This window comes from Orycteropus afer, unplaced genomic scaffold (genome assembly GCF_000298275.1).
Source record: "Orycteropus afer afer isolate SDZICR_OR568_19922 unplaced genomic scaffold, OryAfe1.0 scaffold00198, whole genome shotgun sequence".
Taxonomy (NCBI): Eukaryota; Metazoa; Chordata; class Mammalia; order Tubulidentata; family Orycteropodidae; genus Orycteropus; species Orycteropus afer.
Window position 1 is genome coordinate 2,561,797 of NW_006921785.1, and position 14,750 is coordinate 2,576,546.

Consider the following 14,750-nt stretch of genomic DNA (forward strand, 5'->3'; position numbering starts at 1 on the left):
GGGGCATCAGCAGTGATGGAAGGCTGGTTATACACCAGGTGGGATTGATGCAGTAAGTAAATATATTGATGCTAATGGCAGCCAGTTTTCTCACTGAAGAAAGTTACAAATACAGAAAGTGATTAAACTAGGATGAACCCTGTGGTATTGAGTTGGAATTAGAGATATCAGTGTAAACTCATAGATAGATGATATAGATGTAAATGTGTATGTATATATAAAAATATATAATATGTTTGCTTCACAGCTTATCTATGCATATATCTCCTGATGCTGTCCACTGATGCCTGAATAATAATGAGCACATTCAAGGTCCAGATCTTGGCCTCTAAATTCCAGTCCCCAAAAAGAGTCATGGCTTCTTCCAGAAATGACAGATTCCAGGTCTGGATCAGGAAAAGTGTAAGATAAACTGGAACCTCTTGTGTTGCCAAAAAGTAAGGAAATACTCAAAGAATGATGGGAGCATGTCAAAAAATATCAAAGCCAACTTAAAAGGGCTAATGCACAAATCTGAAACCATTTAAGTGTTAAAATAAATAATAATAATAATTAATTGTATCATTGATAAATAAGAATTCATGAACTCATACTGATGAAAACAAGTAAATAAATAAATGAGAGAAAAGAAAGCTTTTCTTTACACTAGAATGCCAACTAATTAATGTAGAAGGAGAGATGGAATTACAAAATCACCATTAGTCAACTATGAGAGTAACAATTAATCTAGCAAAGAAACATCAATAGAGAGTAAAACTAATGGGTGAAAATTTGATGAAGATGATTGATTTGTATAGTCTTAAAGTATCCATCAACAAAATAACCATTAATTACTAAGGAGGAAAGAATAAATTTACAGCAGACACTATCTTAATTAAGTAATCCAATTACTCACTTAACCAGTAATAGGACAAATGCAAATTCTGCATCATATGAGAGGATTCAATGTGAACACAACATCATTTCTGTGATATCTCAGCCAAAAATATATAATCATAATCTAACTATGAGGAAACATAAAACAAATCCAAATTGAGGAACATTATACAAACTAGTCAAGGTTGAGAGAGTCAAGGTCAGGAAGTAAAAGAAATACAAAGATTAAGGAGACATAGCAAGTATAGGCATTGCGTGATCTTGTATTGGCTCTTTTTCTGATAAGAATTTCATTGGAGCAATTGGCAAAACTTGAATGTGGTCCGAGAATTAGTCGGTGATGATGTATCAATATTCCAAACACAAAATCTATTGTAGTTTAGTCAATTACAACTCGTAGCAACCCTGTAGAACAGAGTAGAACTATCCCATAGGGTTTCCAAGGCTCTCATCTTTACAGAAGCAGACTGGCACATCTTTCTACCACTTGGTTGACATGAATGGCCAACTTTCAGTTAGCACCAAGGTTTCTTGTATCAATGTTAACTTCCTGATTCTGATGGTTGCACTATCTTTTGCACAAGAAAATGAAATCAACTAGATGGCAGTGAGGTTTTGTTTTTGGTTTTTTGGGTTTTTTTTTTTTTTTTTGGTGAGAAAAAGCATAAGCATGTACTTGTTGTTGCTGTTATGTGCCGTCGAGTCAGACCTGACTCATAGCGACCCCTTCTTGGGTTTCCGAGACGGTATCACTATGGAAGTAGATTGCCCAAACTTCCTTCCGAGAAGTGGCTGGTGGGTTTGAACCACCAACCTCTGATTAGCAGTCAAGTGTCTTAGGCACTGCGCTACCAGAGCTCCTGCAAATTAATCTATAGTGACAAAAAAAAAAAAAAAAAAAACACTATAGTGACATAAAACAGATTAGCGATTTCCGGGGACCGGGACAGGAAAGGAAGAGAGGGAAGAAAAGAATTACAAGGTGATTTGTAGCAACTTTTGTGGGTGATGGATGGTCACTAGCTTGATTGTGGTGATAGTTTCACAGATTTATAGATATGACAAAACTTATCAAATTATACACTTTAGAGATGGTCAGTTTGCCAAACATCAATTCTACCTCAATAAAGCTATATTTTGTTTGTTTGTTTTAATGGAAAGATCTCAAGTTCTTCATTTTCTTTAAGCAAGCGCTCAGAAAAAGAGTCATATAAAGGTGAGAATAGTAGGAACAATCAAGGATACAAATTCAAATCCTTATCCAACTGCCAGATGATAACACATAGGTACAAAATAATGGCACTTACCTTTTCTTCCATATACAGAAACTGTGATGCTATTATGGGACTCAACTAAATGGTGGAGTTTTACAGATTGCTGGAAAATAAGGGAAAATAGAAAAGGGTGTGTCTATTTGCAGATTTAAAAAGTTGCCATGAAGTCAGTCCTTCCTCATGATGACCCATGTGTTAAAGAATAGAACTGTCCCATGAAATTTTCTAGGCTGTAATCTTCACAAAACTAGATTACCAGGTCTTTCTTCCTTGGAGCAGCTGGTTGAGTTCAAACTGCCAATGTTTTTGTTAGCAACAGAGAACTTAACTGTTGTACCACTAAGGATCCTTATGTATTCCTTAGTAGAAAGGAATTTCCCAGCATGCTCTTTCCACTCAAATGAATTTTTGATAACTACACATTTGTGTTTAGTTCTTTGAGTAGTAAATAACATCAATATGTCTGTCATCCAAGATGCTTGTTTACAACTAAATAGCTTCAAGGAATGAGCATTATTTCAACTTTGGGATCCCTCATATCAAAGTCCTTAGCCTTTATAATTTTATAAAGTGTTTGTTAGTTCCTAGTGTATCCTTGAAGTCTTTGTTGTTCTAATATATGGGACATTGGGAATGAATCAGTATGAAGAGAAAAATACAATAAAATTATATTTGATTTTACATTACTAAGAAAGTATTGTGTGAGAGACCTTCTACCTACTTCTGGGTATTAAAAGTCTCAATAATTTAATGTGTCTACTTTTTATTCTGATTTTAGTATATTTCCTAAATCTCCTATCTTTAAATCACTTATAAATCTGATCAATAGGTTCTAAGAATGATTAATGTAATAAAATAAGGTCAAAGATAGAGTGTTATTTTCTTATTCATTCATGTACTCACTCATCAACCTTGGATTGAGCAACTTTTACATGCCAGAAACTATGCTAAGAGATAGAGATAGAATGGTCAGCAAAAGAGATATGATTCTTGCCATCGAGGAGTTTGTAAGCCACTGAAAAAACATTGTACTCAAGCAATCACAGATATAAATGTATAATTACCAGTAATTAGGAGTAATAAGGTAGAGGGTAGACCATGGAGATGAAGAGAAAGGACATTCCAGGGGGGGCATGTCCAGATACACTGAAGCTGGAAACAGTATGCTTCAGGAAATAGAAAGTTAGTTTGGCTGTGGTTTGTTTCTTTGATCAATGTGGCTGGAGGGAGGGAAGCAAGAGCAAGGGTAAATGAAATAAGGGAGAAGTAGGCAAGAGAAGCATTTACAGGGACAAGCAGAGTAGTGGTTCTCAAAGAATGTCCTGAGGATTCCTAGGGGTTCCTGAGAAACTTTCTGTCTGAGAAGTTAAAACTCTTTTCATAACACTACTAAGAAGCCAACTGCTTTTATCAGCCTCATTTCTTCACAGTTGTACAGTGAAGTTTTTAGAAATTAAATAACATATGATAATGCAATAGATTGAATGCCAAAGCAGTTGTCAGAAGTCAGCAGTCTTCTATTAAGTCAGACAACAAACATTTTCAAAAATTTTAGATAATGCCATTCTCACTAAATTATTTTCATTTCAGAAAATATGATTATTTTCATTATAAATACATTTATGTTGACATGTCATGTGGTTTTATTGCTTTTTTAATGAATTAATAAATGTCTTATAATTTTATGTTTTAATTTGTCATATGGTAAATATTGATAGATATGACCTACAAGAGCAAAAGCTCTTTGAGGTCCTCAATGATTTTTAAGAGTATAATGGGATTTGAGAGAGCTCTGGTAGGATAGTGCCTAAGGCACTTGACTGCTAACTAGAATGCTGGTGGTTCAAACCCACCAGCCACTCCTCAGAAGGAAGATGGGGCAATCTCCATCCGTAGTGATACTGCCTCCGAAACCCAAGGAGAGGTCACTATGAGTCGGGTCTGACTCGACGGCACATAACAACAATAACAATGGGATTTAGAGACTGAAAATTTGAAAACCTCTGAGGTAGAGGTTAAAAGTCATAGGAGATTTAGAGGTTTATTGTAAGAGTGATGGAAATACTTTGACACATTTTGGTGGTAAGAGCATGGGAATCATCATAGTAAGGTTGGCATTTTAAAACCATGGCTTAACCTGCCATGTGGAGAATGTATTAGAGGAAGGCAAGAGTGGGTGCATGGAGACCAGATGGGAGGCAATTGCCAGGCAAGAGATGATGGTAACTTGGACCAAAATACTGGTAAGGATGGAAAAAGTGAATGATGTAAGAGATATTTAGGAGAGAAAATCCATAGGATTTTAAAAGAAAGTTTCTAGGATGAAGACCGATTTCTGGCTTGTGCAAAAGAATAGACAATGGTGTCTGTTACCAAGTCAGGAAAGCCTGAAAGGGAAGGTTTGGGAAGAAGAGTACTTGAGTTCTGTGTTAAATGTATTAAGTTTAAGGTACCTTTTAAATATTAAGATTGAAATATCAAATAGCTTCTTCAATCTGTAAGTCTGTAACTCAAAAAAGATATTTGGACTTGCTATATATATGTACATGTATATTTTTTATATATGTATGTGTATGTGTACATTTATATGTGTGTTTGGAAGTAATTACCATATGTATATATGTCTTCAGAAATAATTAGCATATACAGCAGTGAAAATAATGAAGATGCTCTCTGTACATTCATAAAAGATTCTCAAGACACATTATTAAGTTTTTAAAAAGCTAGGTAGAAATAATGTAATTATGCTACCTTTTGTATAAGAAAGAAAGAAAAATAAAAACTATATATTTGTATTTGCTTATTTTGCCTAAAAATGACAGGGCAGGGTAGGAGAGGGATTGTTTGACAGTCGGAGATTAAAAGTTGAACAAATTCTTGTCCCATAGCTTCCATCTTCTTTGCAAAGTAAGTGGTGAGATTATCTGCTGAGTTAGAGACAAAGGTGGATATGGGAAGATGAGAATCTCAGAACTTGAAGAGGAAGGACATTTGAAGCCATAATCTCAGTAAACGGAAGAACACTTTGTTCAGAGAAGTAAAAAGACTTGCTCAGATGAGGTTGGCATGGATTTAGAATACAATCAACTATTTTGGTCTGCGTTTTATTTATTGATTTATTTTTTCCCAACAGCACCCAGCTCTCCTGATATAGGTATATAGAAAGCCAAGAGTTGGATTGGGTTTGTCAGATGAGTTCCAATCAAATATAAAGGCAAAAGGAGTTACTATTCACAGAAATTCTCCCACCTTTCTCCCTTCTTCCACAATCTTTAAGGCACATCAGTATTTTCTGCATATGTTTTATCACTTATTTATCATTTATAAATATCTGCATGTTTTTCTGGCCAATCACCCTCAGGTAACTTAAAGACAAGGAATAAATAATGTTGAAGGTTAGGACGTGGGATGTGGAAGAAGGGCAACAGCTAACACTTCTGGAGCATCAGTTACATCTGAGCATTTTGTTTAGAACTTACAAACTTGGTCTCATTTAATATGGAATGGGTAATGGCTATTTCCTGATTCCTTTTCTATCCCAAACTCAATAAATTCACTACTACTGTCTTTCTGAGGAGCCCTGGTGGTGCAACCATGAAGCACGGGGCTGCTACCCAAATTTTTATGGTTTGAACACACTAGGTGCTCCATAGTGGAAAATCTCTGGTACCTGCTCACATAAATATTACAACTTTGGAAACCCAATGAGGCAGTTCTCCTCTGTCCTATAGGGTCACTATGAGTCAGAGTGCACTTAACAGCACATAAGAACAACAACAAACAATCTCTTTCTGAAAGCATAGGGCTGATGGAAAAACTTACCTTTCTCAGATCATATATAGTCAATGCTATGGAAATGATGGACATGAGTATAATGGCAAAAGCATATTCCTTATAGTCTTCACTAAACCACAAACAGACACTGAAGAGTTGAAATATGTAAAATGGATTTAGAACCTGTTGGCAGACATAAAAACAGGAAGACAAGGAAAATATTTAGGCTTCACATTTAGTTATTCATTGACTTCTTTGTTTTTATAATCATGTCCATGACATTAATCATCCCACACAATAATCTTATTACTGCATTTATTCAACGAGTCCCATATTCCAGACACTGCATAAGCAACTCTACCTGCATTTGTTCACTTAATTACCATAATTGTCTAAATAACCAGAAATTACTACTTATCTCCATTCTAAAGATGAAGAAACCAAGCTTTAGATCTTGAGTAACTTGCCCAAGGTCACACAGCTGAGACTCTCACAGAACCAAGACTATAACCCAAGCAATCCAACCCAAGAGCACTTGCTTTGAACCACTGCTGAGCTTCATAGTTTACAAAGAAGTGTCTCATGTATCATTATATTGACCTCTATAACAGTTCCATAAGGAATATATATTAATAACATCTTCATTTCATATTTACTGGCCTTTAGAAGGTGAAGGTAATGTTTCTAATAGTAAAATGCTTTCTAGTCAATGGTTCTTTCCTATGACGTAATAGGAGCTCTGGTGGTGCAGTATGACATAATAGCTGTCATATTTGAAACCATTAAGGTACTGTAGATTAATGGATGACTTGAAGACTATACTTTCTCCTAGGTAGAGAGAGCTAAGCTAAAAGTGTTCTTTTGCAATTGTACACCTAGAACAATGTCAAGAGAATAGATATTAATTCCAATAGTTTTAATCCTGCTGTAGTCAAAAACTTTTTGTGTCCTTACTCAAATTCTCTCCAGTTGTTCTCCACCTGTCTAAAATAACACTGGCAATCCTTGCCTTTGGTTAGAAAAGAAACATGCAGAAAGAAACTTTTCCTATCAGTTTGTTTCACTTTGTTTCATGCCTGAAAGCTTGCTGAAAATATTGAGAAAGAATCTTAAGTTTGGTAAGCTTTTTCTTAAGACAAGGAAGGGTGAGAATGGAAAACAGTGAAAGATCCAGAAGAGAGCTACATGGTTATGGTTTGATAATAACCATTGTAAATGAAAAATGATAAGAGGCTTTCAATTTTGATGATGATAAAGTCCTCCCTCTCCATCCCAGTTAAGGACAATCATATTGAGATTAATGGACCTAATAAGGCTGAACAGATGTTTTCTCCACTAGATTTTTGGATGCTGATGAAATTGTATGTAAGAAAAAGATTGAGCTTTTTTATTAGTATTATTTTAGTTTTGCAAAGTTAAAACAGGATAAGCAGCAAAAGAATGAAACAGAGAGAGAGAAGAAGGGAGGGAGGGAGGGAGGGAGGGAGGTAGAGAAGAAGGAAGGAAGGAAATATTGTTTTCATCCAGTCATTAAATGCTAAGTAGACACATGAGCTTCATGACTTATATTGTATCAGGAAATGTGTGCAAAAGAGGGCCTCCAAGAAAAAAAAAAAAAAAACAGAAAAGAGATGTGAAAATACTCTTGGCATTTTTTTTAAAGTATCCCCAAATTACAGCAAATCATTAACAAGTAGTACTCCTGCTCATTTAACTAGAACCAAACTTCTCTATTTTCCAGCCAAACAGGGCACCAAGAGAAAATACTGGTTACCTCCTTGATGAGTAGTTTCCAAATTGGTGTGATTTCAACATCAATAGTATTAGGCCCACATATTAACCTCCTATGGGAAGAGATCACAGATCACTTGGTCACTAATAATAAAAATGAAATTCGTATTCTTATCTATTTAAAAAAAGAAAAAACAACTAGTTCATGTTCATTTTCTCATGTGTGGGATGAACATAAACCTCTCTTGTTGTGTAACATTCCCATCTTTCTTAAAATAACTTGGAGCCCCAGTTACTAAAATAATAAACATTAGTAGATTGCTTCTGTTATACTAGACTCTCCTCTAAGTCTAAATATTTTCCTGACTGGAATGAAAAGTCTATGGATAACAATGGTCCAATCTCATTATGCATGGGTTATCTCAAGTCTGTCGACAACAGCTGACAACAACAATCCAGATATTTAATATTACTCACTGACTACTTCAGAAGCTCTGGTGGTGTAGTGCCTAAGGCATTTGACTACTAACTAGAAGGCTAGAGGTTCAACTCCACCATCCACTCCTCAGAAGGAAGATTGGGCAATCTACTTCCATAGAGATACCACCTCCGAAACACAGGAGGGGTAACTATGGGTTGGAAATAACTCCATGGCAGTGAGTTTGCTTTCTTTGGTTATGGACTACTTCAGGTAGTTTCAGAGTTGGCACTTTCTCAAGTCTGTCTATCCTCCACTCTGGCTCCATGGATGTTGGATGGAGGAATAATTAAGAGAGAATCATTTTGCTGATGAGGAAATACTGTACCTACTTTGTTATCTGTACTCAGATAGTCTGGGAAACAGAAGTTTTTTTGGTTTTTTTTTTTTTTTTTTAATATATGAGTGAAAAGTCTTAGATACTCAAAAATAGTTCTACGTGTAGAATTGTACAATCCTCTAATTGAAGAGACTCAGAGATATGCTTCTTTGTTTATGCAGAGGGATACCATTTGATGAGTTATTTTGCTGTTGAGAACACTAACCACTCTCTCTTGGCCTTCCATGTAGATACTCAAGTCAAACAGTTCAGCCAAGTGTATTAGAGCAGCGCTTATTAAATTTTAATGCTCATACAGATAGATTAGCATCAGCACCACTTGGGAGCTTGTTATAAATACAGAATCTCAAACCATACCACACCCTTATTTAGTCAGAATATTAACTTTAACAAACTTACTAAAATTTAGTTTATTAAAATTAATATTCTGACTAAATAGGCATGTGGTGTGATCTGAGATTCTGTATTTCTGACAAGCTCCCAAGTGGTGCTGATGCTGCAAGGTTCTATGTCTCTTCAAGGTACTAGAAATGAGGGTGGGGTGGGGGAAATCACAGAAACTTAGGACAAGTCAGGTCTTCATAGATTCCTGCACCAAACCTTTTTAAAATTTGGAAACTAAGGCCCAGAGAAGAAAAGATATCTTCACAGAGTCACACAGTGTAGAATGAGAGATGTTCAATCCAGTGTCCTTCTTCAGTCTTACTCCTCTGTAGCAGCTGTTTGGGAATCATGGAACTACCTATCTTGACTGACATTCTTCTGATGCTCCACAATTATTTTTTTTTAATTCTGTTATTATCATGTAGTACATATTTCCCCATTACAATCTAAACTGGCTCAATGTTACTATTATAAAAACCTTGAGCAGGATTATGAAGACTAGAAAGAGTGCAAAATCGACAATCAGAAGTTGTACAACTCATTTTTACTCAATATTGATAACTTCTCAGCTGTGTGAACTTGTCCAGCTACTAAGCCCCTTTGAGCCTCATCTATAATATTGACATGGTGATTATGCCTGTTCTATGCCCCCCCACAAGGTTGCTCTGAATATGAAGTGAGATAATGTATGTGAAAGGAATTTATTTTAATAGTACTGACCAGAGCATCACAACACGTTCAAGTTTTAACCAGTTAAGATGACCATTTACCAGACTCTATTTGGCTACAGAAAATAGCACTTTTGAGCTGGTATAGACAATGAGGAACCTCCTAATTGTTTGTTGTACCTAATCTCTTGTTCTTCTCTTGTTAGGCCTGATCCAAATTTTACGTGTATCTTGGCAGAAGTGAGCCAGTCCTCCAAGGAGCTAAAGTAATAGTAAAAAGAAAGATATCCTTAGCAACAATATTTTTGAAATAACTATTTACTTCCTTGGTAGCAATTGCTGAAACAACTTACCCAATTTTCTGGAACTGTCCTTCTAAGTTGTCCCAAACGTATCTTATTTTCTGTACCTTTATGCATCTTACCTGCAAGGGAAGAGTACCAAGATTGAGAATCTGAGAATACGCAGCAACATAGTGGTTAAAGAACCATTTGGGGAAGAAGCAAACACAGAGCATAGATGCACTGTAATTTTTAAAAAAAAAAAAAAAATTATGATGATTTGGGTGCAATTTTACAAGGCAGGTTGATTTTGCATTCAGCAGTTCATATACATTTTGTTTCACAACACTGATTGTTGTTGTTGTTGTTTGCCGTCGAGTCGGCCCCAACTCATAGTGACCCCTCCTTGGGTTTCAGAGGCAGTATCACTACGGAAGTAGGATTGCCCAACCTTCCTTCCGAGGAGTGGCTGGTGGGTTTGAACCGCCAGCCTTCTGGTGAGCAGTCAAGTGCCTTAGGCACTATGCTACCAGAGCTCCTCAACACTGATTACAATCCCCATAATGTAACAGCTCTCCTCCCATCTCCTCCCTGTGGTTACTTCTTCCTGTGTCCTCCATACCTACATGTTCTTGCCTACCTAGCTTTCTCCCCAGGCTTGATCTCCCATGGTTGACTCTTATAAGGAGTGAGTCTCCCTGGTGTAGTTGTTCAGCTCCTAGGACTGTCTATTGTTTAGCAGAGAGTTGAGCCATGAGAGTGAGTCCCATTCCAGGCCAGAATGCTGACTCAGAGCCATGGTCTCTGGGGTTTCACCAGTCTCTATCCGACCAGTTATCCTGGTCATTTTTATGTTTATTATTATTATTATTATTATGTTTAATTCTGTTTTACTCTATCCAGGATCTCCAATTTTGATCCCTTTCTGAATGGTTGGCATTGGTAGCTGGGCATCACCTAGTTCTTCTGATCTCAGGATCACTTCAGCTGAGATTGCCATGGCCCATTGTTCCCTTGGACTAATTGTTCCCATACATCTTTGATTTTCTTCATTCTTCTTTGCTCCGGATGAGGAGAGTACAGTAGTTGCATCTCAGATAGCTGCTCGAAAGCTTTAAAGACCCTAGTAGCTACTCACCAAAGTAGGATGTAGAACAATGTTTTTGTACTATGTTTGTCAATTGAGCTTGATATCCCCTGTGACCATGGTCTGGAGCCTACAGGCCCAGCAACTCATTCCCTCCAGGTACTTGCTTGTGGCTTAGAAGTTGTCCTCTGTTAGCTCTATAATGCATATGGAATTTTTATAGCACATACCAATACATATTTGGGAATATGGTTTGCCAAACCTCTGTATGGTCATGGGTATGTTCCTGTTCACCTACCCATACCTTATCTTCTTGCCTTTCTACCTATGTATCCACCTATAGATTAGGGTTCATCATTACTGTTAGTGCAGTATTGTATATGTCATATTCACCTTTGTTGTCCATACCTCTTGTGCATCTCTCTGTCTCCCTTTTCCTTAGTGATATTATGCTGTTCACACACTTTTATATTGCCTTTCCGTTCACCCAAATAAACATCTGTCTCTTAACTTGTCAGTCATTTTCCCTCTTCTCCTCTCCCATCCCTGGCAACCAACAAAGAAACTTTCTTTCCACGTGTAAACGTTTCCTTGACTTTTTACAATAATGGACTCATGCAATATTTGTTCTTCTGTGATTGACTTACTTTACTTAGCAAATGTCCTCCAAATTTATCAACATTGTGAGGTGATTAGCAGATTCATCATTATTCTTTAATGTTTCACAGCATTCCATTGTGCGTATATACCATAGTTGGTTATCTATGCATGTGTTGATAGGCACTTAAGTTTTTCCATCTCTTTGCTATGGTCAATAGTGCTGCAATGAAGATGAGTGTGCATATATCTGTTCATGTCCTGGATCTCACCTTTTTGTATATATTCCAAGTAGTGGGATTGCTGGATAAAATGGTATTTCTATTTCCAACTTTTTAAGGAAGTGCTATTCCCTTTTCCACAGTAGTTGTACCATCTTACAGTCCCACCAGCAATGTATGAGACTTCCAATCTCTCCATAGTCTCACTAACATTTGTTCTTTTCCGTCTTGTGGAACTTTGCTACTATTGCTGGAGTGAGATGATATCTCATTGCTGGTTTGATCTGTATCTCTCCAATGGCTAATGATAACGAACATTTCTTCATGTGTTTGTTGGCTGCCTGTATACCTTCATTGGTATGTGTCTGTTCATGTCCTTTGCCCATTTTTGAAGTGGATTGTTTGTCTTTTTGATGTTGAGGTACTACAGCTTTCTATAAATTTTAGAGTTAATTCTCTTATCAGATATGTTATTGCTAAATATTTTTTTGCAAATCTATAGGTTCTCTTTTTACTCTTTTGGAGAAGTCTTTTGACTTGTATAAGAATTTAATTTTTAGAAGGTCCCAGTCATCTACTTTCTCTTCTGCTGTTCATGCATTTTGGGTTATGTTTGATAGTCTATTGATGCCATAAATTAGGGCCCTTGTGTTTGCCATTATCTTTAATGAACTATCTTTAATGAACTTTATAGTTCTGGGTTTTCCATTTAAGTCTTTGATCCATCTTGAATTATTTCTTGTGTATGGTGTGAGGTATTGATCTTGTTTCATTTTTCTACAAATGCCTATCCAGAAAGCATAGGACTGCTAACCAGAAGGCTGGCAGTTCAAACCCCCTAGCCACTCCTTGGAAGGAAGTTTGGACAATCTGCTTCCATAGAGATACCGCCTTGGAAACCCAAGGAGGGATCACTATGAGTCAGATCGAATTGACGGCAGTGAGTTTGTTTCTCTTTTTTTATCTGAACAAATGACATTCTTTATTAGAACTCATCATTCAATTAATATTTATCACAGGTCTGCTTTAGAGATAAAATCATAAATCAAACCTACTTCCTGCATTTCACTACTTTGCCATCTGTTGTTTATGTTATGTGCCATCGAGTTGGACCCGACTCATAGTAACCCCTCCTTGGGTTTCCGAGGCTGTATCACTATGGAAGTAGATTGCCCCATCTTCCTTCCGAGGAGTGGCTGGTGGGTTTGAACCACCAGCCTTCTGGTTAACAGTCAAGTGCCTTAGGCACTATGCTACCAGAGCTCCCACTTTGCCATCTAGGAAGGAAAACAAAATATTTTCAGAAAAAATAAGTGCTATATATATAGTATGTGGGAGCTCTGGTAGCATAGTGCCTAAGGCACTTGACTGCTAACCAGACGGCTGGTGGTTCAAACCCATTGGCCACTCCTCGGAAGGAAGATGGGGCAATCTACTTCCATAGTGATACTGCTTCGGAAACCCAAGGAGGGGTCGCTGTGGGTCGGGTCCAACTAGACGGCACATAACAACAACAACATATAGTATGTAATCAAATACAAACAAAACAAACAAACTCACTTCTATCAAGTCGATTCTGACTCATAGTGACCCCCTTTGGATTTCCAAGGCTGTAAATCACAGAAGTAGATTGCCCCATCTTCCTTCCAAGGAGCAGCCAACGGATTTGAATTGCTTAACTTCTGGTTAGCAGCCAAATGCCTTATCCACTATACCACCAGAGCTCCTTATAATCAAATATAACATGGTGGTGCAGTGGCTAAGTCCTTAGCTACTAACCAAAAGATCAGCAGTGTGAACGCACCTAGAGGCTCTGTGGGAGAAAAGACTTGACAATCCTATCCTGTGAAAATTACAGGTTAGGAAACCTTATGAAATATTTCTACCTTATTATATAAGGATGCTATGAGTTAGAATCAACTTGACAACACATAGCAACAAAAAATGCTATATAAATACAAAAAGGGCAGATGACAGAGGGCATCATGGAGAAGGTGATATCTGAGCTGCAGCCTTGAATTGGAAGAATTTGCTCAAGTGTTAAAGGAAGAAGGCATTTCAAATAGAACATGCTCAAGTGGTTTGGGGAGTAGTAAGTAAACCTATTTGGCTGCAGAATGAGGAATAAGAGGGGAAAGATTAATTAAGAGGACATTGTGCGCAGTCTTTAATGCTAATATAAGATATTTGGGACTTAATCCCATGGGCAGTGGACAAGTGGAGTAACTTATCAAACAGATATGGAAAAAAAAAATTAGGCTGGCAGTGGGTACTAGAGGAGAGAAGAGAAGTTATTCTAAGAAAACACATTCCAGGCAATGAGGGCCTGGGAATGTCAGCAATGGGATGGAAAGGAAGGGCTATGCTTATGACAATTGTGCCTTCCTGTTTCTGGTTTCTTTACTCAGCTATATATACAAATCTGAATTTCCACTAACTAGTGACCTAATGAATCACAAAGAGAAAGTTGAGACTGTTATATTACTAAGGAGCAATGGTTATTATGGCCTATTGGAATCATTTGGGAAGCTTTAAAAAAACACAGATGTCTTGGTCCCACCCACAGGAGATTCTGATTCAATTTGTCTTTGGTGCCTGGATATCAGTATTTTATACATTTCCCCAGATAATTTTAATGTGCAGACAAAGTTGAGGAATAGTGTTCAAAATATTTTTATAGCTACTCTGATACTTGTGTCATTAAGAAATTCAATTAAATATCTCTGCACCTCAGTTTTCCATGCATAAATTGAGGCAATTGAGCTATGTTATTTTCATGTTCCACTTCAGCACCTCTAAATATGTTCTTGGTGTATGGATATTATAGTCAGCATAACCATTTGATAAATTCTAAAACTTGGAGAATATATAACTGGTACATAGTAAGTACTATAATGAAATGTGCAAAGACCTGGAGTCTGAAAACCAAAAGGGAAGAACACACTCGGCATTTCTCAAACTGAAAGAACTGAAGAAAAAATTTAAGCCTCCAGTTGCAATATTGAGAGATTCTATGGGCAAAATATTGAATGATGCAGG

General features: G+C 36.9%; 1 protein-coding gene across 1 annotated transcript in view; it reads right to left on the minus strand.

Annotated features, from left to right (window-relative positions):
- ATP13A4 (ATPase 13A4) overlaps window positions 1-14,750 on the minus strand; it is a 142,638-nt gene that overhangs the window by 93,421 nt on the left and 34,467 nt on the right. Inside the window, exons 4-8 of the mRNA XM_007948019.1 lie at window positions 9,879-9,949; window positions 9,706-9,786; window positions 7,699-7,768; window positions 5,973-6,107; window positions 2,184-2,253 (exon numbers count right to left, since the gene is read on the minus strand). Coding sequence (XP_007946210.1) covers window positions 2,184-2,253; window positions 5,973-6,107; window positions 7,699-7,768; window positions 9,706-9,786; window positions 9,879-9,949 — 427 coding nt within the window. The remainder of the gene's footprint in view (window positions 1-2,183; window positions 2,254-5,972; window positions 6,108-7,698; window positions 7,769-9,705; window positions 9,787-9,878; window positions 9,950-14,750) is intronic.